Source organism: Gigantopelta aegis, chromosome 15 (genome assembly GCF_016097555.1).
Source record: "Gigantopelta aegis isolate Gae_Host chromosome 15, Gae_host_genome, whole genome shotgun sequence".
Lineage (NCBI taxonomy): Eukaryota > Metazoa > Mollusca > Gastropoda > Neomphalida > Peltospiridae > Gigantopelta > Gigantopelta aegis.
The window spans coordinates 13,906,755-13,930,805 of NC_054713.1; the positions used below are offsets into that span (position 1 = coordinate 13,906,755).

Below are 24,051 nucleotides of genomic sequence, written 5' to 3' on the forward strand. Positions count from 1 at the left end.
GTTGACATAAAATGAAATGAATGACGATATTTATTCATATTAATAATGCTTCCAAAATGTTATATAGGGTTGCAAACCAATCATTACACATTTTAACATAGATTACAATTAATATTGTGGGTAGCATGATGGAACTACACGGTGAAAAAGTTTTAGACAAGCTCAATTTGTCCAAATATCTCTATCGTTTTTGCCAGAATTTGAGGATTTGCTCCAGCCGTGGGGACGTGGGGGGGGGGGGGGGGGCAGTTGCCCCACCCCTCCCCTGTCTCTAACGATTACGCAATCATGTCCCAGACATAACCGTTGTTGGCGAAGTACATAGGATAGACGTGCCTGAACCTTCACTGGATATATAAGCACAAGCAAATGATATTTTCTGTTCCTGCTAGTATGGTAATATTATTTGTACTCGATTTGATGTTCAGGGTAAATCTGCGTCTCACTATACAGAACAAATATTCGGGGACCTTCTTCGTTGTCGACAGTTGAATCCGCATGCTTGAGTGCATTCGACGAATCAACAATCGGCGGCTTCTGCATGTCACCACTTCCTTTCTTATACTTTCCCAGCAGCACCTTCGCCAGGAACATGAACTTGTGATTGTTCTGACTGGGTTTCGCGTATGTATCTGACATTTTGGCATCAACGGCAAAATATGCCCCGCGCCCGAAAATGGCGCCGACTCGGGACCCAGCTAACCGGAAGTCGATATTCTGGTATGGAATCTTTGTTGCTGCATCTTCAGTGGTTCCGTGGAAGAGAGTCATTTCGTTGGCTAAACCAGTTCCGTACTCCCTTTCCATGTTTTCTTTGCGGCTAGTAAAGAAATAAAAAATGAAAATGGAAAATTACACGTAAATAATAATATAGAATATGATCACAAATTATTTCAAACAATTACAACTGGAACATCGATCGCCAGTCTAAAGATGATTGGTATTTTTAATCATTGTATGGTATTTCCATATAAAACTGTTTCTTGTTTGAAAAAGAAGGCACTAGATACTAAGAAAGAGATTCATGGAATCAACCGTATATAATTTGCCAAATGCCCGTTCGACTCTGCATCGTAGAGTTAAAAGTTTGTTTTGTTTAACGACACCACTAGAGCATATTGGTTAATCAATCATCGGCTGTTGGATGTCACACATTTGGTAATTTTGACATATAGTCTTAGAGAGGAAACCCGTTACATTTTTCCATTAGTAGCAAGGGATCTTTTACATGCACCATCCCACCGACAGGATAGCATATACCACGGCCTTTGATTTAACAAGTCGTGGTGCACTGGCTGGAACGAGAAATAACCCAATGGGCCCACCGACGGGGATCGATCCCAGACCGACCGCTCATCAAGCGAGCATTTTACCACTAGGATACGTTATTTTCTTTCTTACAACTTACAGTGCATACTGGCGCCACATGGAAACGTTCTGTATTCGCTTTATACTGACAATCGTGGGGTTCGTCAGCGACAGTTTCATGTTTTTCTCCACCATTTTGAATTCCTCCGAATGTTCGGGCAGGGAGACAACTTTCACCTCGTTATCATCCGTCATGGCGTCCCAGTAGGCCGGAAGTCGCTCACACTGCACCGCCTCTGAGGACTGTCGACGTGTCTTGGCAATCCTGTGGTACAGAAACATAGAAGTAGGAAGATGCTAACAAAAAGAGATGCTGGTGGGCAATCTGAAGAAACTGAAGGGACCAGTTATTAAATGTCAGGTCAGGTCTTTGTAAATCAATCAAGGTCACGGCGATACGTTTATTGACATTTAAGCAAACGTACTACGACGACATTCCAGAATTGACGTATGCACCAACAGTCGTCACATAAAAACATGTTAGTAACAATTTTACATTGAAAGTTGTCCAGCGTTATGACCCCCCCCCCCCCCCCCCAAAAAAAAAAAAACCCCACAAAAAAAACCAACAACCAAAAAAAACCCCAAAACCCCCAATAACCCAACAACATCATGCACTAGTTTATTTTTATGAGTGAGCTCCGTGGTCTAGTGGATAAGCTGCTGGGCAATCAGTGATTCAAATTTCGTCAAAGCTGGCTCACTCATTCATTCATCTTTCTCTTCTATCACCCTCTGACTATCATTCTCATTATCTTAATATAAAACACTTTTCAATTTCTCCCACAATTTCAATCTGTTTCGACCCTATCGTTCAGTTTCCTCCGACTTTGTCTTCTGAGCTGTCCACACCATAGCCTACCTGTCTAAACTTCCTCCACGGGTGCAGTCTCTGTGTATTTCCTTGCACCCACCTGGCATCCTTGTCCTCTGCTGCTAATAAAGCTGGTCTGACCCACGGCACTAACTAACGACCGCTGGTAGTAGGGGTGCATAGTAGGTGGTTACAAGTGCCTCTTAATAATGCCAGAAGTAATTACTGAACACTCCCCAAAGTAGTCAGACTAAGCCCACAGCTAAAAGCTGGTGCGGAATGGCAGGTGTGTGGCACAGATAGCCACACGGGACAGGCACCTGTCGCGGTTGGAGAGACAAGGACTAGGATGTGGAGGTGGACAGCAAAATAAGTTGAAAGACAGGAGGAATTGCCAGATCGGGAAGAAATGGAATGGAATTCAAAGGAAAGGGGGCACTGGCATAAAAAAATAATAATAAAAAAGTTTATTTTTATGAAAGGATATCATACGTCGTTCCCATTCATACGTCGTTCCTATTCATACGTCATTTGAATATTGATTAAGGGCTGACTGGAATTGCAGTTGCATAGAAGCAGTTTATAAAAATACGTGGTATTAAGTTTGCGATTATATAATAAAGAAATTATTACCCTCATGTGTTTCGGTATCGTCAATATCATAAATTAGGAATAAACACGAGCGTAGGAAGGTGCCAAAAAGTGGGGGGCACACTTTTATCTTTACACACTTTTACACTATTATAAAGCAAATATAAAGCAAAATATCTGAAACGTGGGGGACACCTATTGCCCCCCACCCCGCTTCGTACGCCAGTGCACAGACACACGCATACACACATATTAAAATAATAATAATAATAATTGTAATAAAACAAGTTAGAATGTTTATAATACAGTCTTTACAGACGTAGATAATTATGACTTCTGCCGTCATTGACAAACAACCGGCCTCGGTAGCGTCGTGGTTAGGCCATCGGTCTACAGGCTGGTAGGTACTGGGTTCGGATCCCAGTCGAGGCATGGGATTTTTAATCCAGATACCGACTCCAAACCCTGAGTGAGTGCTCCGCGAGGCTCAATGGGTAGGTGTAAACCACTTGCACCGACCAGTGATCCATAACTGGTTCAACAAAGGCCATGGTTTGTGCTATCCTGCCTGTGGGAAGCGCAAATAAAAGATCCCTTGCTGCTAATCGGAAAGAGTAGCCCATGTAGTGGCGACAGCGGGTTTCCTCTCAAATCTGTGTGGTCCTTGACCATATGTCTGACGCCATATAACCGTGAATAAAATGTGCTGAGTGCGTCATTAAACAAACATTTCTTTCTTTCTTTTCATTGACAAACAAAACCAGTTTTTACAATGGTTGTAAATGATTAAACTTGCAAACTTCGCCCTCTAAATAAACTGAGCAGTATATTTCGGAAAAATACAGTCCCTGCTTGAAATATTAGTCTATGCACCTCTGTATGACAGTGTATGAGCATGTAGCCGTGTAGGAAGGTTTTTGGCCCCTATACTTGGCGTTAACTATAAAGTCCTCTTAAAGACTGCTTTTGAACCATATAGCATGGTCACGATCACTTCTCCTTTGTAGGCAAAGTACCTGACACGGCTGCATACCTACACGGCTGTATCATAACTTCTTTTGTAATCAGTCTTTGGCAGAGATATGCTACTGAATATGCCAGTGGTAGATTCACAATCTTCATGTATGAATATATAATTATATTTATATATAAGTTATAATTACTTTAACCACGGTCACCAAGGCATCTACAATCATTGGATCTAACAAAACAATGCGAGAAATGTATAATGAAACAATGTAATTAGCATTAATTACTGGGAGGAATTTAATAAAACGGGATGAAACAATGTAATTAACATTAATTACAGGGAGGAATTTAATAAAATGGGAATAATTTACAACGAAACAATGCAAATTAGCATTAATTAGTGGGAGGAATTTAAGACCATGGGAGGAATTTACAACGAAAATATGTAATTAGCATTACTCACTGGTAGGAATTTAATATCATGGGAAGAATTTACAATGAAACAATGTAATTAGCATTAATTTCTGAGAGGAAGTTACGACGAAACAATGTAATTAGCATTAATTACTGGGAGAAATTTAATAACGAAATAATGTATTAATTACCGTTTTAATAACACCTTTGCTTCCTTGCTCTGTAGCATATCGAGAGGTGTTTTGTCATCGTGATTCTTGATATCCAGTTTGGCGCCATGTTCTACTAGAAAGCATTTTATTTCATAGGTATCATTATCTGCGTCTTTACGTGGATCTTCCTAGAAAAGACAATGAATAAAAATAAAATTGCAATAGGTATAATTTAATTTTAAAAATGAAAAGTAGTATCTTCAATAAAATTGAATTAAACTGAATTTGTTTCAGTTCACAGGTGTGCACCACATCCATGCAGTGACACCCCTCTGAACTTCGACATATATCAAAATCCAGTATTTAACAAAGAAATACAATTAATTTGTTTCTTGTTACTGTTAAGAGGTGTTAAGAGATTTGGGCCAGGTGGTTGCACGGTTCTGGTGAAGAATGCTTAAACACAGGCCCGTAGACACAAGTCAGATTTAAAAATAATAATCTCTGTTTACATCTAGAGGACAAAACAAATACATTTTGTCTTCAAGTGAGGGTGCAACTGTACCTCCCCCTCCCCTGGCCCCTCGGTTTCCACAGGCCTGCAATTCATTCAATTAAACTTATTTTCGTGCTTATATACAATTAAGGTTCAAGCACGCTGTCCTGGGCACACACCTCAGCTATCTGGGCTGTCTGTCCAGGACAGTGGGTTAGTTGTTAGTTGGTTAGTGAAGCCTAAACAAAAACACAATTTTGTTTTAATACACCAACTGGTGTATCGTTAACAAGCTTTGCTTTCCTTTCCTTTTCTCCACTTGAGTCTATCCGTGCTGCCTATTAAAAGGAAAACTCTTGTTAACAGTAGCAGTTAACTGTCTGCCCCTAGAGGCGTAACGGTGGCCTCTGTGTGTGCTAGTAGCAGTTAACTGTCTGCCCCTAGAGGCGTAACGGTGGCCTCTGTGTGTGCTAGTAGCAGTTAACTGTCTGCCCCTAGAGGCGTAACGGTGGCCTCTGTGTGTGCTAGTAGCAGTTAACTGTCTGCCCCTAGAGGCGTAACGGTGGCCTCTGTGTGTGCTAGTAGCAGTTAACTGTCTGCCCCTAGAGGCGTAACGGTGGCCTCTGTGTGTGCTAGTAGCAGTTAACTGTCTGCCCCTAGAGGCGTAACGGTGGCCTCTGTGTGTGCTAGTAGCAGTTAACTGTCTGCCCCTAGAGGCGTAACGGTGGCCTCTGTGTGTGCTAGTAGCAGTTAACTGTCTGCCCCTAGAGGCGTAACGGTGGCCTCTGTGTGTGCTAGTAGCAGTTAACTGTCTGCCCCTAGAGGCGTAACGGTGGCCTCTGTGTGTGCTAGTAGCAGTTAACTGTCTGCCCCTAGAGGCGTAACGGTGGCCTCTGTGTGTGCTAGTAGCAGTTAACTGTCTGCCCCTAGAGGCGTAACGGTGGCCTCTGTGTGTGCTAGTAGCAGTTAACTGTCTGCCCCTAGAGGCGTAACGGTGGCCTCTGTGTGTGCTAGTAGCAGTTAACTGTCTGCCCCTAGAGGCGTAACGGTGGCCTGTGTGTGTGCTAGTAGCAGTTAACTGTCTGCCCCTAGAGGCGTAACGGTGGCCTCTGTGTGTGTGCTAGTAGCAGTTAACTGTCTGCCCCTAGAGGCGTAACGGTGGCCTCTGTGTGTGCTAGTAGCAGTTAACTGTCTGCCCCTAGAGGCGTAACGGTGGCCTCTGTGTGTGCTAGTAGCAGTTAACTGTCTGCCCCTAGAGGCGTAACGGTGGCCTCTGTGTGTGCTAGTAGCAGTTAACTGTCTGCCCCTAGAGGCGTAACGGTGGCCTCTGTGTGTGCTAGTAGGTTGGACTATACCAATTCAAATCCCATAGGCGACCATGTTAACGTTTGTGTTTAAAAACACTATATGCAATATATCAACCAAACTGTGACCCATAAATATCAGTACTACAACCCCTACCTCAAAGTATTAACTGCAGAAAATGGTACCTTTCATGGCTCATTTTCGGTATAACCAGATGTTTCTGCAACACCCCTAGTTTCGCACAAAATTTTAGTACTTTTTTTTACAGGTACCCCATACATGTTCCAAGCACAAGGCTACATGACACGGTGGTACTACATCAAATAAAATTGCATACATTTTTAGCCCAGATGAAACTATTTTTTTTTACAACCAACACACTCACATTTATAACCAATCACAGGACTTGTGGTGTTAACTTCTCTATCAAAAGTTCGGTACACCTCGAACTTCGACCCAGCCGGAAATTAATTGGTATAGTGCAACCTATACTGATAACATACATGTTTCAAAAGGTGGTGAATCATGTGTTTTTATGACAACCAGGATCTGGTGTCTTCTGACATAAACTGACAACCTCACTGAAACTGTTGTTTCTACAGTGCAACCTAATTTAATGTACACCTCACAAAACACATGTATTTTGTACAGTTTTGTACAAATGCAATATGTCATATTTGAACAAATAAATTTTTTTTAAATAATACTCCTGAAGATATTTATTGTCAGATGTGTGTGTGTGCTCAGCTATATATGTAGAGACAGCATGGCTATTCAGAGTACCTCAACTCCTTAAACTTATTCCATTGAAACACATGTACTTGACTGACCCCTAGATTATGAAGACCTCAATAGGCACATCAAAGAAATATCAGTATTAAAAAAATACAATGTCTGAGGAAGGGAAAACCAACATGACTGCATCTGTATGAAGTAATGACTTAATGTCCTGCACATCACTGTTGGAAGAAAATCCTGTATGCTGAGTGTGGGCATCTTCAAGTTACCATGTGCGGGAATTTCAAATCCATCAGCTATGCAGATTTTCAAATTGGACCATCAAAACCATTGGCAGCCACCAATATTCCTGACTATATTTTATGTATACCCTACTGTAGTTGGAGGTTTTAAAAATTTGTGATATCTGGAATTATCATGCAGCTTTCGCATATTTATTTTTGATTCATTACTAAAAAAACCTGTTTTTAAGTGACATAATTACCCGAACATCTATTTTATTGCATTATTTTCTAATCCAGATCAATACAATATGTATATTGGATGTATTCCTACAATCTGTAATCCAGCATATCATTTAGCTATTAACATTGGATAATACAGCATTAACAATAAAATAAATCATCAAATTACACCAAGGTAGATAATCAAATCTGGAAAAATTGGTTCCAAATCTAGTATACACTTAAAATACACTTCATGGGAGCAAACTAAGTGATTATTTTAAAAAAAGATTTGATCTGGAGACCTAAAGATATGTTTAACAAGCTTATTGTTATGTATAAATGAGAACAGAAGGCACAATAGTGACAAAAAATTTAATTATGGCTTTGGTAAAAAAATTCTTCAAAGTAAAAAAATGTTTCCCCTAAAACTACAAATGTGTCTAAAATATGACTTAGCACCCTATAAATATGCCAAAAGGACAATAAAAATCAAGGTCTTTAAAAAGTTAAGCTATCAGAAGTACACACATGAAACATTAACTATGTTTATAGAAGTTAAAGACATTATCCCAATATTGGCACATGTTATTTTAATATAAAAATAAATTGCTATTAAAATCTAAGTTCAGACTGCCTAGATATATTAACATATTTAAGAGCAGTTGTATATGGCAAGTCAAACACCATGTAAATAAGAACATTCAAATCTGTATAGTATGAATTATAGGCCAAAACCAACTTTTCCTCAGTGCTAATTTTTGTTCAAACTCCATTCAGAGCTATGTACAGTAAGTATTGTCAAGGTCAAGGTCATTGTGAACTTGCATGGCCGAGTGACGGCTAATTAATCAAATAGTGTAGTTTAATTTAATTAAATCACAAAAATCATAATCTTTTTTATTATGCACTGAATATGTGCTATAGGTTGGACTATACCAATTCAAATCCCATAGGCGACCATGTTAACGTTTGTGTTTAAAAACACTATATGCAATATATCAACCAAACTGTGACCCATAAATATCAGTACTACAACCCCTACCTCAAAGTATTAACTGCAGAAAATGGTACCTTTCATGGCTCATTTTCGGTATAACCAGATGTTTCTGCAACACCCCTAGTTTCGCACAAAATTTTAGTACTTTTTTTTACAGGTACCCCATACATGTTCCAAGCACAAGGCTACATGACACGGTGGTACTACATCAAATAAAATTGCATACATTTTTAGCCCAGATGAAACTATTTTTTTTTACAACCAACACACTCACATTTATAACCAATCACAGGACTTGTGGTGTTAACTTCTCTATCAAAAGTTCGGTACACCTCGAACTTCGACCCAGCCGGAAATTAATTGGTATAGTGCAACCAGTAGCAGTTAACTGTCTGCCCCTAGAGGCGTAACGGTGGCCTCTGTGTGTGCTAGTAGCAGCTAATAATATCTTTCATTTCATTTCAACTTATTTTCGTGCTTATACCCAATTAAGGTTCAAGCACGCTGTCCTGGGCAAACACTTCAGCTATCTGGGCTGTCTGTCCAGGACAGTGGGTTAGTTGTTAGTTGGTTAGTGGTTAGTGAGAGAGAAGAGGGTGTAGTGACCTTACACCTACCCACTGAGCCCTTAAGCACTCGCTCTGGGTTGGAGCCGGTACCGGGCTGCGAACCCTGTACCTACCAGCCTGTAGACTGATGGCTTAACCACTGCGCCACCGAGGCCGGTTGGGCCTGCAGTACACTGCATATTAGTGATGGAAAGTTTGTTTGATTAATTAATCATCGGCTACTGGATGTCAAACATTTTGTTAATTCTGACATATAGACCCGCTGGATTTTTCCTAATGCAGCAAAGGATCTTTTAGTTGCACTTTGCCACAGGCAGGAAAGCACATACCACAGCCTTTGACCAGTTGTAGTGCACTGGTTGGAACGAGAAAAAAAACAATCAGTTGAATGATCTACCGAGGTGGTTCGATCATGAAAAGCAAGCACCCCAAGCGAGTACTCATCCGACTGAGCCAAACCCTGATGGCATAAAACAAAAATTTCACCCTTTTTATAGGAAAAGAAGTCATGAACATTTATTACATACCATCGTAGCGTCGGTCCGCTCTTCCATCATCGCAACGTGTAGTGGTGTGTTACCTTTGTGATCCTGCGCATTCACATCTGTCCCTGGAACAACAGTTTCCTCATATTAGGCTTTGATCACCGGTGTCGTGGTTAAGCCATTGGACATAAGGCTGGAAGGTACTGGGTTCACCTCCCGGTACCGGTTCCCACCCAGAGCGCGTTTGTAACGACTTGAGTACTAGAACACATGTGAAAATGATCAAGGCTGTGGCTACTGGTGACGTGAACACTGTCAGAGAACTGGCGGAGTCAAGCGACGTTCAGGTACATGATGTTCACTTTGTCATCTAACATGCTTTGGTGTTTATCTCTCTCAGTTTTTAATGGTTAGTGACCAAGAGAGAAGACGGTGTAGTGGTCTTACACCTACATGTACCCAATGAGTCGCTAAAACTCGATCTGAGTGGGAGCCGAATGGTTAGTGACCGAGAGAGAAGTCAGTGTAGCGGTGTTACACCTACACGTGCCAAAAGAGTCGTTAAAACTCGATCTCGGTTGGAGCCGGTACCGGGCTGCGGACCCAGTACCTGCCAGCCTTATGTCCAATGACTAAACCACGAAACCACCGAGGCCGGTATTCTTTTCATTTTAAGTGCTCCTTTTATCTAGATTGATAAGACTCATCTATAATATAGTGCACTTGTAGGTTTTTTCATGGTTTTTGTTTTTCTCGTTTTTGTTTTTTTTAAATTTTAATATATATTTTTTTATTTCATATGCCTGCCGTAACCCACTGGTTGGGATGGGGGGGGGGGGGGGGGGGTAGAGTCCATTGAGAGAAATCGATCCTGCGACTCATCGCACCTCAGGTAACACTCTACCACTAACAAACATCGCGCACTAGATCTACTTGTGGAAACCTCCAGCCAGTACTCAGTGTACAGCAAAAACAAAGCATTCTGAAAGTACTGCTAAAGCAATACATATCCCTTACTGGGCACAACAAATGTTCGTATCTCCTAAATTCAAGGAAGATAACTGTGAAAAATTAAATGGGTAAATCGCCATGAAAGTTCAACTCGGTCTGTAACAGTGCATGATAAAAGCTATATACAAAATTTCATTTTAGTATAAAATGTTCATATCTTCTACGTTCAAGGGCCATAACTCTATAAAAAAAATTACGGTTAGTGATTTGCCATGAAAGTCGAAGCTGATCTGTAACAGAACATGATAAAGCTATATACTCTGTCAAAAATCGTAATGAAAGCTACACACAAAATGTCAGCTCAACATCCGGAAAACTATATGTGGGACAGATAGAAGGACAGACAGACAGACGGATGGACAGAGACAGACAGACGGACGGACATGAAATCCATAGTCCGCTGCGGTTGGACAGGTAAGGGACCAATAAGCTCTGATATCTGTTAAATTACTGTCAGAGATGTAGTGAGTAGGGGTGGGTGTTGGGGGGGGGGGGGGTGTTTGGTTGTGCAGGGCAGTTGTTCCCCAATAAAATACAAAAAACCTATCCTTTTTGTTAAAATGTACTTTTTATTGTATCTAGCTGGACTCGTTATTGTTACTCCACCCACCCCCTCGTAGATATTTTAGGCTACAGGTATGACCCTGGCTGTATTGAGTACCTTTTACCCAAAGATTTTCGACAATCTGTAGGTTGCATGACATCACCGCCATGTGCAGGGCTGTTTGGAGTCGTTCCGTTCTAGCGTTGACATCAGCCGACCCCTGTAAATGTCATACAGTTCAAGTTTTAAATAATGAATGATGTCCTTAAAATGTCTTACGGTTAAACGTTCTGTACAGTTAACATTGCCCTTCAAATGTCATACAGTTCAAGTTTTAAATAATGACTGATGTCTTATAGTTAAACATTCTGTACAGTTAGCATTGCACTTGTCATACAGTTAAGTTTTAAATACTTAAAGATGCGTTACGGTTAAACGTTCTGTACAGTTAACATTGTTCTTCAAATGTCATACAGTTCAAGTTTCAAATAATGAATGATATTTTATGGTTAAACGTTCTATACAGTTAGCATTGCCATTCAAATGTCATACAGTTCCAGTTTCAAATAATGAATGATATCTTATGGTTAAACGTTCTATACAGTTAACATTGCCCTTCAAATGTCATACAGTTCAAGTTTTAAATAATGAATATTTTATGGTTAAACGTTCTGTACAGTTAACAATGCCATTCAAATGTCATACAGTTCATGTAACGGGGAATAAATATTTGGCTGTTTGTATATAAATAACATATTTTATCTATTACTATTACTATTTATTTTAGGATTCTATTTATTTTATTATAGGATATTCTCAATCTGCGTTGAGAATATCATATTGGTGCATTAGACAAAGCCTTTTATGGTTGTTTCCAGCCATACTGGCTAGGGACGAGCCATTGGTTGGTTCTATCCAATGGCTATGTGTATTTGGTGTCACGTGATCGTGAGTTAGGTCCGTGCAGCGCCGAGTGTAGACAGTCACAGTACATGTTGCATACTTACAACGACTTGCCTTTGCCTTTTCCTGAGCCTTTCGTTATCTTCAGACTTCCTTTTGGCACTTACAGGATGAAGCCCAGGTACAAGTAGTAGTGTTATCATCCTATACGGTTCATCACCCACAGCGAAGAACCACGCGTATGGTGTGATATTGTGATAGAGAGAATAAACCCTCGAACCCTTCCCAGCCTTGTTGTGTTTCCTTTGGGGAATACTTTCGAGTAGGCTACAATGGAGCCGACGTAGGGACCCGAGACTCTCGGACACTGAAGAATGGGACACATCGCCTGACCATCGGACGTCACATCCTGTTTCCACAGACACACGGACAGTGGAGGAACGGAAATACTTTTGTGTATTTGTGACAGTGGTGTGTAGTAGTAGTATTGTCGATTTCTATATTACATGCAATTCTTGCAGCGAAGGTGTTTCACGTGCGTCTTGACCAACGTACGTGACTTGTTTCACCTGCGCTGTAACCGAGTATTTTATGTATATATATTTTCTTTTTTACAATCGAACGTTCCGGTTTGTATTCTGTAATGGTTTTTATTTTAATGTTTGTCATACAAACCTGAACGTTATTGTTTTATATTGACAGCATTTGAAATGGGGAAGTTGTTTGTTTTGTAATCGAGTGACGTTGGCAATAATGTTGCCAAGTCTTTACTGTTTTTATATATTTTTTTTATAACCGCATTTAATTATCTTAAATGCATGTAATTATTTTGATGATTGTTTTTGGCACTAATGTCGCCAAAACGTATATGTATATTTTTGAAGGAAAGTATTATGCCAGTAAGTTGGCATAATTGTGTGATAATGGTTTAAATGAGTATATATATATATATATATATATATATATATATATATATATAGTAGTCGTTTTCGAGTTGAAACAAGCCTGTCATGTAGAGAAAACCATACACTTTTTAACGATATATATATATATATATATATATATATATATATATATATATATTGCTATATATATATATTGCTATGTAATATGACATTTGTAATTTATTTTTATGATTAAGTCGAGGTTGTTAATTATTATTACTACCAGTGTATTTATCGTTTGTAATTATTTTTACAGAACCACGCGTATGGTGTGATAGAGAGAATAAACCCTCGAACCCTTCCCAGCCTTGTTGTGTTTCTTTTGAGGAATACTTTCGAGTAGGCTACATTCAAGTTTTAAATAATGAATGATGTCTTACGGTTAAACGTTCTATACTGTTAACACTGCCCTTCAAATGTCATACAATTCAAGTTATAAAAAAAATTAACAATAAAATTAAATCAAATTAAATTAAATGAAAGGTTACAATATGTTCATACATCATTTATTAATGTGGCGACCATATTGGTATATCCATTCAAAGCGGCTGTGTGTATTGGGTAAAACTGCCCCACTCTGGTCGGAATGTTTGCTATTGCGCGATCCTGTGTCATTAGGAATGAAACAAACCTACATAGAAACAAAACAAAACAGAAAAAAATTATATCAGTATATGCAAGTAACATTTGTTTGTGCATACGTACGCGCGCGCGCGCGCGCGTGTGTGTGTGTGTGTGTGTGCGTGCGCGCGCGTCCGTGTGTATGTTTGTGTATGTGTGCGTTTGTGTACAAAACATACGACTATGAATGCATTAGAAAGTAATTATCTTCTATATTGGGGAAGAAACTGTTTATGTAGTATGGTTGACGGTTAACGTTATAATAACGTAAAGTTAAAACTAGACCCCCCCCAAAAAATGTTTTGCAGAATTGTAGTGAAATATCAGGAGATGGAATTACGTATAGTTTCATGTCCAATAGAAACTGTTTCAAGTTTATAAAAATATCGAAAATCCTGCATTAAAATTGCTTATTGGCTAAAAGGAAAATGGACCAACAACCATCATAAATCAGTTTATTATCTGGATTAAAAATCCCATGCCTCGACTGGGATCCAAACCCAGTACCTACCAGCCTGTTGACCGATGGCCTAACCACGACGCCACCAAGGCCGGTTTATAGTCATACAAAGTCGTAAACTTAGACATCAGTTTTAAAGTTATACAAAGTCGGAAACTTAGACATCAGTTTTAAAGTCATACAATGAATGAATGAATGAATGTTTAACGACACCCCAGCACGAAAAATACATCGGCTATTGGGTGTCAAACTATGGTAATGCAAATAAATAAAGTGATGATCAACATCAATATAAAAATTCAAGGTTTTAAACAAAAACAGTGTAAAGAACTGTGCCAAAAATACAAATACAAATATCACAGAATTTTACGGACACCGAATTTTACTCTAAACTTCAATTTGTGCTGTATTGGCCATTCTCAAAGAGAATGTTACACCCCTGCACCACGGTGAGGTTACAGCACGCGCAGGGGAAAGTCATACAAAGTCATAAACTTAGACATCAGTTTTAAAGTCATACATAGTCGTAAACTTTGATATCACTTTTAAAGTCATACAAAGTCGTAAATTTAAACATCAGTTTTAAAGTCATACAAAGTCGTAAACGTAGACATCAGTTTTAAAGTCATACAAAGTCGTACACTTAGAAATCATTTTTAAAGTCATACAAAGTCGTAAACTTAGACATCAGTTTTAAAGTCATACAAAGTCATAAACTTAAACATCACTTTTAAAGTCATACATAGTCGTAAACTTTGATATCACTTTTAAAGTCATACAAAGTCGTAAACTGTGACATCACTTTTAAAGTCATACAAAGTCGTAAACTTTGATATCAGTTTTAAGGTCATACAAAGTCGTAAACTTTGATATCAGTTTTAAGGTCAAACGAAGTCGTAAACGTAGACATCAGTTTTAAAGTCATACAAAGTCGTAAACTTTGATATCAGTTTTAAGGTCAAACGAAGTCGTAAACTTAGACATCAGTTTTAAAGTCATACAAAGTCGTAAACTTTGATATCAGTTTTAAAGTCATACAAAGTCGTAAACTTAAATATCAGTTTAAAAATTCATACTCAGTTTTGCCCGACATTGCCGAGCAGGCGACATGGAATGCATTCAATCCGTCCGTGTTGAAGATTTTCAGGTTAAGTGTGCGACAGCTTTCAAAACACTTAATGACGTCACTGTCACCATCTCTGATTGCGTCATGAAGCGGCGTGTCGCCATCTTTGTCCTGAAACCATGGTAACATAAAACTAAAATATATTCCTGCTGAAGAACTGTCTTAACAAGCAAAAATGTAATAAAATGGTTTTAATTTCAGAATAAATAAATTCAAATAAAAAGATTTATCAGTATAAATTTGGACACACACACACACACACACACACATACACACACACAGACACACACACACACGCACACACACACACACATATATACACACACATCATGGTATTGCAAGACATGGTATGATACGGTATGTAGAGAGAGAGAGAGAGAGAGAGAGGTTTTATTTAACGATGCACTCAACACAGATACGGTATGTAGGTGAATCTGTTTATATATCTACATTTTGAGTGTATGTATTTGTCTGTCTCAGTATGTGTATATGCATGCATAGATATATGTCTGTCTGTCTCTCTGTCTGTCTCTTTCTCCCTCTCTCTCTTCTCTATCTTTCTATCTCTGTACATCTCTGTCTCTCTTGTCTCTCTCTCTCTCTCTCTCTCTCTCTCTCTCTCTCTCTCTCTCTCTCTCTCTCTCTCTCTCTCTCTCTCTCTCTCTCTCTCTCTCGTACCTGTGTATTTGGATCACACCCCGACTCTATAAGAAGTTTAACACAGTCAACATTTTTTCTCTGTACAGCAACATGTAATGGCGTCAACATTTGTGTATTCTTGGAGTTTTTCTGCACGCCGTTTTGCAACAACATCGTCGCAATGCTCACGTGGTTCCTGTCAAAAAACCCAACAACAACCAAAATACAGAATTAATATAACTTACTATAATTCAGTATAACGTAGTGTATCATTACTATACAATGTGGTACTGTATCATTAATATAACTTACTATAATTCAATATAACGTAGTGTATCATTACTGTACAATGTGGTACTGTATCATTAATATAACTTACTATAATTCAGTATAACGTAGTGTATCATTACTGTACAATGTGGTACTGTATCATTAATATAACATACTATAATTCAATATAACGTAGTGTATCATTACTGTACAATGTGGTACTGTATCATTAATATAACATACTATAATTCAGTATAACGTAGTGTATCATTACTGTACAATGTGGTACTGTATCATTAATATAACATACTATAATTCAGTATAACGTAGTGTATCATTACTGTACAATGTGGTACTGTATCATTAATATAACATACTATAATTCAGTATAACGTAGTGTATCATTACTGTACAATGTGGTACTGTATCATTAATATAACATACTATAATTCAGTATAACGTAGTGTATCATTACTGTACAATGTGGTACTGTATCATTAATATAACATACCCAAATGCTGCACAATGTAACGGCGTATCGTCGTCATTGTCTCGCAGGTCAATATCGACAAACAAGTCAAACAGTGTCTCCACTACCTCCAGGTGTCCCTTGAGACAGGCCACGTGTATAGCGGCCATTCCCTGCTCCTTAACGTCTTTCTGAATATGATATTAGTATAATACTGTTGACACTTCCTCTACAAAAGTATCACAGCCCTACGTTTATCAGATTATAACATTAATATAATAATTACATCTGAATGTAATATTAGTATAATACTGTTGACGATTCCTATACAAAATTATCACAGCCCTATATGTTTTATATCTGAATATAACATTAGTATATTATTTATATTACTGTTCACACTTCCTATTTGAATTAACACAACCCTGTATGCTTATATGAAGATAACATTACATGTAGTATCATATATATATATATATATAGAATACTAAATGATTGGTCAGTTTTGTTATCTGACGAGCGAAAGCGAGTCGGATACCAACATTGTTCACGAATTTCATAAAATGATGTGACAGGCAAACTAGTTTAGTATTTTATTTATTACAAACCAACTGCAAACAATCCGCTCTGTTTATCTGAATATGACATTTAATATACTCAAAGGCAAAAGTTATTGTGACATGGATTGTTTGGAGTAATAAATTTGTGAATGGATGTAAACCAGAGAAAATGTGCATGAAACAGCTCAAAGAAATGCAACCAAACAGTTGTTGCAGCGATTGCATGCTTTGTGCAAGAACCATGGAATATTCGGGAGAAATCCTGTCCGGTGTTCGGTGTTCACCATAAAAGGCCAGATATTCAGTCGCAAATCATTGTCACTCTTTGCAGCCTTCAGAAATCCAGAAGTCAGAAAAACACCATTAGTGAACTGCATGATGCAATTTCATCATGCCACGCCTCAGTGAAAATGACAGATGGCGAGTCATAGGGATCGTCCACTTATGGCAACGATATCAACAAAACAACCAGGTCAGGGACCGGCGGTCGACCACCCGTGACAACCCCTCGCCAACACACATGGATCCAACCACGCATCTGCGAAACAGGTTCCAGCCAGCAACCCTCACAACCCGTACCATCCCTGGCAACAGAGGTGTACCAGCGAGGACAGTCCGACGACGTCTACGCATCTACGGCATCCGTGCAAGTCGCCCAGCCAGATTCACCGATGAATCCAATTTCCTTCTCCACAGATCTGACGGCAGGACACGTGTCTATCAGATACATCAAGGTGAACGTTACATCATGCCATGTGTTCTTGAAGGGGATCGTTTTGGAGGTGGTAGCGTTATGATACAGGGTGGAATTACAGCCACAGGCCGGATCCAGATGGTTGTGATTGAAGGCAATTTTAATGCTGTGAGGTACCGAGATGAAATTTTGCAAACAACTGTGTTACCGTTTTTGCAACAGAACGGCCCCGGGATGACATTACAACACGATAACGCCAGACCACACATTGCTAGAGTTGTGCAGTAGTATTTGAATCAGAACAATGTTGATGTGCTACCCTGGCCTGCCATGTCCCAGGACTTGTCACCAATCGATCATGTCTGAGATGAAATGGAGCTACGCTTGCGACGTGTTCCAAATCCTCCAACAACACTGAAGGAACTCTGGCTGATCCTTCCTCAGATCTGGAATGACATTCCTAGGAACTTTCTCCACTGTTTAGTGGTCTCAATGAGATGACGGTGCCAGGCCTGTATCAATGCTCAAGGTGGACACACTCGCTACTGACTGTGTGAACTTCGCTCTGGACCCCCTCTAACGATGTGGCTCATTTGCATTTGACAGGTGCGCCCTTTTCATGGACTATTGGTCGTTTCCATACCTTCGGACATTTCTCTTTCCATTTTATAACGTTTCATACACGGTAGTAAAAACGTATCATCAATTATCTTTGTCTTTTGTGTGTCACAATAACTTTTGCCTTTTAGTATATAATAAATGTATCTGAATATAGCATTAGTAAAATGCTACTGTTCATATTTCCTATACAAAAGTATCAAAGCCCTCTGTTTATCTGAATATAATTAATTAATTAATATAATAATTATATCTAAATATACTAGTAAAATTAATACATTGCTACACACACACACACACACACACACACACACGCACACACACATACAATGTGACACATACACACACACGCACACAAATAAACAACAAACAAAACTTGCTAGATGACAAAGTGAACATCATGTACCTGAACGTCTCTGGACTTCGCCAGTTCTCTGACAGTGTTCACGTCACCGCTTGCTGCAGCCTTGATGAATTTCACCTGTGTTCTAGTACTCAAGTCCACCAGTAACCGATACAAAGATTCATCGAGCCCTAGAGAGAAAAAAAACTAGTTTATATATATATACATATCTATGTATATATATCTATCTATCTATCTATATATATATATATATATATATATATATATATATATATATATATATCTATATCTAGATATAGATATATCTATATATATATATATCTATCTCTCTCTCTCTCTCTCTCTCTCTCTCTCTCTCTCTCTCTCTCTCTCTCTCTCTCTCTCTCTATATATATATATAGATATATATATATAAAGATATATATATATATATATATATATATATATATATATATATATATATATATATATATATATATATAGATATAGATAGATAGATGGATAGATATAGATATACTACTCAAAAGAATTTAAGGGTGGGAAGATATTTTCGACATTATTTTCTGAATGTCAATTATATTAGCTAGACCATAATGTCACGCATGGTATTGTTCCATTTTGACGAAAGTGGGTCTAAGCAACCCATAAATGAATTAAAATCCACTGTCATTGACACTGTCGACTAGTTCTAATGGCGAAAACATGCTTACATTTGCACGTAAATTAGGGCGAAAGCGAATGGTCTGCTAAGTGCCCATAACTTGCTTTTTCACAAAGCGCTTCATTTGCACGCTTTGCACGTGTATTCCATGTTCCCAATGCTGAATTTCCGTATAATTGGAGCTTGCGTTCGTGTACGGTGCACACTCCAAATTCGACAATGGTACGACTTCAACTGACTATCGAAGATCGAGGAAGGGCTATTGCTTGGCTTCAGGATGGCAATACGCAAAGAAATGTTGCTCTGAGACTTGGTGTCAGTCAGAGTGTCGTTGGCTGACTGTGGCAACGGTACCAAGCAACGAATTCTGTTCGAAATCGTCCACGTTCGGGAAGACCCCGAAGCACTACAAATAGAGAGGACCGCTACATCACCAATATGGCTCTACGTCAACGCACAACCACTGCACGCCGATTACGTGACAATCTGCGGACTGCGACTGGAACTCGAGTGTCTGATCAAACCATACGCAATCGTCTGAGAACCAATAATCTACGCTGCCGTCGCCAGGCTGTTCGACCACCACTCCTACCACGTCACAGAACGGCCAGACGTCACTGGTGCACGCTTCATCTGCGGTGGCAACGTGTTCAGTGGGGTCGAGTGATGTTCACTGATGAGTCCAGGTTTAGTCTCCAGTTCAACGACGGTCTGGTTCGTGTCTACAGACGTCCTGGGGAGCGCTTCGCTGACGTTAACGTTAGACAACGTCACCGGTTCGGTGGTGGCAGCGTCATGGTGTGGGACGGCATCTCTATCCACCACAGGACCCCCCTCTATGTGGTGGATGGCAATCTGAATGGAATCCGCTATCTGAATGAGATTATCCGGTCGTTGGTTCTCCCAGGCCTTCAGCAGATTGGCGGCGAGGCAGTACTGCAGGATGACAATGCCAGACCCCACCGCGCCAGGGTGGTAACGGACTTTCTCAGACAAAAAGGTATCGCCAGGATGGATTGGCCAGCATATTCGCCTGACTTGGCCCCAATAGAGAACGCCTGGGACGAATTAGGCAGGAGAGTTCGGGATAACCATGCCCCTCCGGCCAACCTTCATGATCTGGGTCAACTTCTTATGGCAGAGTGGCAGGCCATTCCCCAATAGTTCTTCAGACGTCTGATCAACATCATGAGGCAACGATGTGTCGAGTGTATTCGCGCCAGGGGTGGATTCACACACTATTAAACGAATATTCTAATGTGTAAAATCCATGTTTGACAACCTTCAACTTTGATAGCATGTCATGTGACTTTCTTGTATACAGTGACGTTTATTTGTGTTTTTTTGTAAATATGGAACAATAAATAAAAAATTTGGTGTAGTTTACATCATCAATCTAATACACTCTGAAACTTATTTGGTTATAAATTTTTTACCATTAAATTCTTTTGAGTAGTATACATATATAGATACATATATATATATATATATATATATATATATATATATATATATATATATATATAGTTAACTCCCGTTGGCTCGAACCCCGTCGATGCTCGAGAAAGTGTTCGACCCATCGGGTAGTTCGACCGAACCATTCGGTCAACATCGGACATTTCCGCAATCTAATTAAAATTAGCTCCACTATTACATGTGGATCTAAAGACAGCCAGTTGGAGCTCATGTCCACCAATCAAAACCTTACTTGCAGAATCCTGCCAGTGATTTAAAAATAATTTGAAAACATTCCGAATTATCCTGAGGGTATACGACATGTTTCGTGTGAATTACGAATGCCTTAAAAGATGTTTTATTTTATAAAATAAATAATTTGTAATGTAAAACTGAAGACTGATTTAGTTTTTTTTAATTTTATAAATAAATAAATAATTTTTAATGTAAAATTGAAGACTGATAACCCACCCCGTACGTATTGGTATGGTTCGCTGTACTGCGGCCACTAAAATAGACTCGCCCGAAATTTTTAGAATTTGTATGCTCCCTAATAACGTTATAAAAGGCGAAGTGTGATTGGTCAATATTTAAATTATTATTTACAGACGAAATGTTACCTGGACATTGGGGACTACGCAGTGTTGTTAGTTTTAAATCACTGGCAGGATTCTGCAAGTAAGGTTTTGATTGGTGGACATGAGCTCCAACTGGCTGTCTTTAGATCCACATGTAATAGTGGAGCTAATTTTAATTAGATTGACATTTCCGTAACATCAGTTAGAAAGTTGAATTAGATACAAATTGTGTAATACACGTAAATGCACTGAAATCAAATAAATAAATGGCAAATTCTTAATCTGTATTTACATGAATTTATTACTGAACAATTTGAATATTTCAACAATAAAAAAACGCAGCACTGTCCACTTTTCAGAAATGTAGTCGTTTTCAAAGTAACGCTTTATGCTGAGGCCCGTTTGTGCACTAATTGTTTGATATAATATAAGGGTTTACCAAACAAAAAACTCGGGACTTCGTTTTTGGTTCGAGCGTTGCGGTGTGATCGACCCTTCCAAGGTCGAGCCAACGAGATTCTACTGTATATATATATCTATATATATATATATCTATATCATGTAAACAGTAACTAGTAAAAGGATTCATGAAGCCCAAGGAAAAAGACGCCAAAGGTTATCAGATGTGCACCAGTAATCAGTAAAAAGGATTTGTCAAGCCCTAGACAAAAGTATATCACGTACACCAGTAACCAATAAAATAATCCATCAAGTCCTAGACAAAATATACACCTAAAATTTAATTCATGTACACCAAAAATCGCTGTAAATGGATTTGTCAGGTCCTATTAAAGACAAAGGTTATGTTACATACACCAGTAACCGGTGAAAGGATTAGCGAAGCCCTAGAAAACAAATACAAGTTTATGTCATTGGTAGAATGATATCATAAGGACTGTTCGTGACTTGCATTCTTGTACACAACATACTTCTGTATTATGATGACCTTATTAGAAAAAGAAATCTCCTCACACGCAACATACTTCAGTATCCTTAGGACTGTTCTAGAAATTAATTCTTACACACAACATACTTGTATATCCTGATGACCTTGATCAAGACAGGAAAACACTCTCATACACACTATACTCCTATATCCTGATGACCTTGATAAAAAAGGAAAACATACTTGTATAATAATTATCCTTATGACTTTGATCAAGAAAGGAAAACACTCTCAAACACATTATACTCCTATATCCTGATGACCTTAATAAAAAAGGAAAACATACTTGTATATGCTGATGAGCTTTTTTCCAGGAAGGAAAACATTGTTGAATACAACATACTTCTATATCAATGATATCATGAAAAACAGGTCTATAAATGAATTCTTACACACAATTTACTTATATTTCTTGATGACTATTCCAGAGAGGAAAACATTCTCTTACATAACAGGTTCTATACACACCAAATATACAAAATACAAACATATCCCGATGGCCTTCAGAATTGTATCTAGCTGGGGATGGGGTGGGGGAATTGCAATAAAAAAATACGAACAAAAGTGTAATTTAAAAAACAAAACCCCCCCAAAAAACCCACAAGCAGCTTTTGTCTAACCTCTTGTATCACTGGGCTCTAAATATGATTTAAACTGCTCCTCGCAGTATTATAAGATACGTACGGCTCTGACCTAGTCTAAAAAAGGAACATTTTCTCTCACATCATACACACAGCAAACCAGCATATCAAAAGAACGTTATTCTAACAAAAGAAAACATCCACACACCATACCAGCATATCTTGCAGACTGTTCTAAAAAGAAAACCATATCAACAATCTACTGACATATGCTGAGAACTTTATTCTGGAAAGGAAAATTATACACACAATATACCAGCATATCCTGAGGACTGCTCTGGAAAAGAAAACATCCATGAAGACAACATACTGAGATATCCTGATGATGGCCTTATTTCACATAAGGAAAAAACCCCATTCACATACACAATATACCGGAATAACCCAAAGAAAATCGCAGACACAACATACCAGCATATCCTGAGGACTGCTCTGGAAAAAGAAAACACCCATTAACCCAACATACTGAGATATCCTGACGATGACCGTGCTTCACATAAAGGAAAAACATTCACATTCACACACAACATAACTGAATAGCCCGAGGAAAATCACAAACACACACACACACACACACACACACACACACACACACACACACACACACAGACACAGACACACACACACACAGAGACACACACACACACAACACAACACAACACATACACAACACAACACAACACACACACAACACACACAACACAACACACACACACATACACACACACACACACACAACACAACACAGCATATCCAGATGACCTTGTTCAAGAAAGGAAAACATTCACACACAACACACTGAGATATCCTGATGATTACCTTGCCTCACATAAGGAAACAAAACATTCACACACAACATACTGAGATATCCTGATGATTACCTTGCCTCACATAAGGAAAACAATATTCACACACAACATACTGAGATATCCTGATGATTACATTAACGCACGCACACAACATACCTGAATAGCTCGAGGACACTGTTCCAGAGCTAAGACCAGACGACATGTCAGAATCACTGGTGGAACTGGACACAGATGCCGGACTCGAAATTCTTGCTCGTCTGTTTACGGGAGAACAGCACACGGGACTGAAGATCCACGCTCGATCGCCTATAACCACTTTCAGATCTCTGTCAGAGTCAATCCACTCAATTATTCCCGTCTTGCCAAGGGCCTACAATAAACATGTTTCTTGTTT

The 24,051-nt window shown here is 38.9% G+C and overlaps 1 protein-coding gene across 3 annotated transcripts in view; it reads right to left on the reverse strand.

Annotated features, from left to right (window-relative positions):
• The window catches only part of LOC121390722 (E3 ubiquitin-protein ligase MIB1-like), a 40,318-nt gene continuing 16,267 nt past the window's right edge, over positions 1 to 24,051 (reverse strand). For all 3 annotated transcript variants that reach the window (XM_041522625.1, XM_041522624.1, XM_041522626.1), the window contains 11 exons: positions 23,814 to 24,027; positions 18,610 to 18,737; positions 16,374 to 16,522; positions 15,632 to 15,788; positions 14,904 to 15,064; positions 13,248 to 13,377; positions 11,017 to 11,119; positions 9,387 to 9,469; positions 4,348 to 4,496; positions 1,409 to 1,633; positions 1 to 820 (listed from right to left, as the gene is read on the reverse strand). In XM_041522625.1, coding sequence (XP_041378559.1) covers positions 403 to 820; positions 1,409 to 1,633; positions 4,348 to 4,496; positions 9,387 to 9,469; positions 11,017 to 11,119; positions 13,248 to 13,377; positions 14,904 to 15,064; positions 15,632 to 15,788; positions 16,374 to 16,522; positions 18,610 to 18,737; positions 23,814 to 24,027 — 1,917 coding nt within the window. In that variant the 3' untranslated portion in view covers positions 1 to 402. The remainder of the gene's footprint in view (positions 821 to 1,408; positions 1,634 to 4,347; positions 4,497 to 9,386; positions 9,470 to 11,016; positions 11,120 to 13,247; positions 13,378 to 14,903; positions 15,065 to 15,631; positions 15,789 to 16,373; positions 16,523 to 18,609; positions 18,738 to 23,813; positions 24,028 to 24,051) is intronic.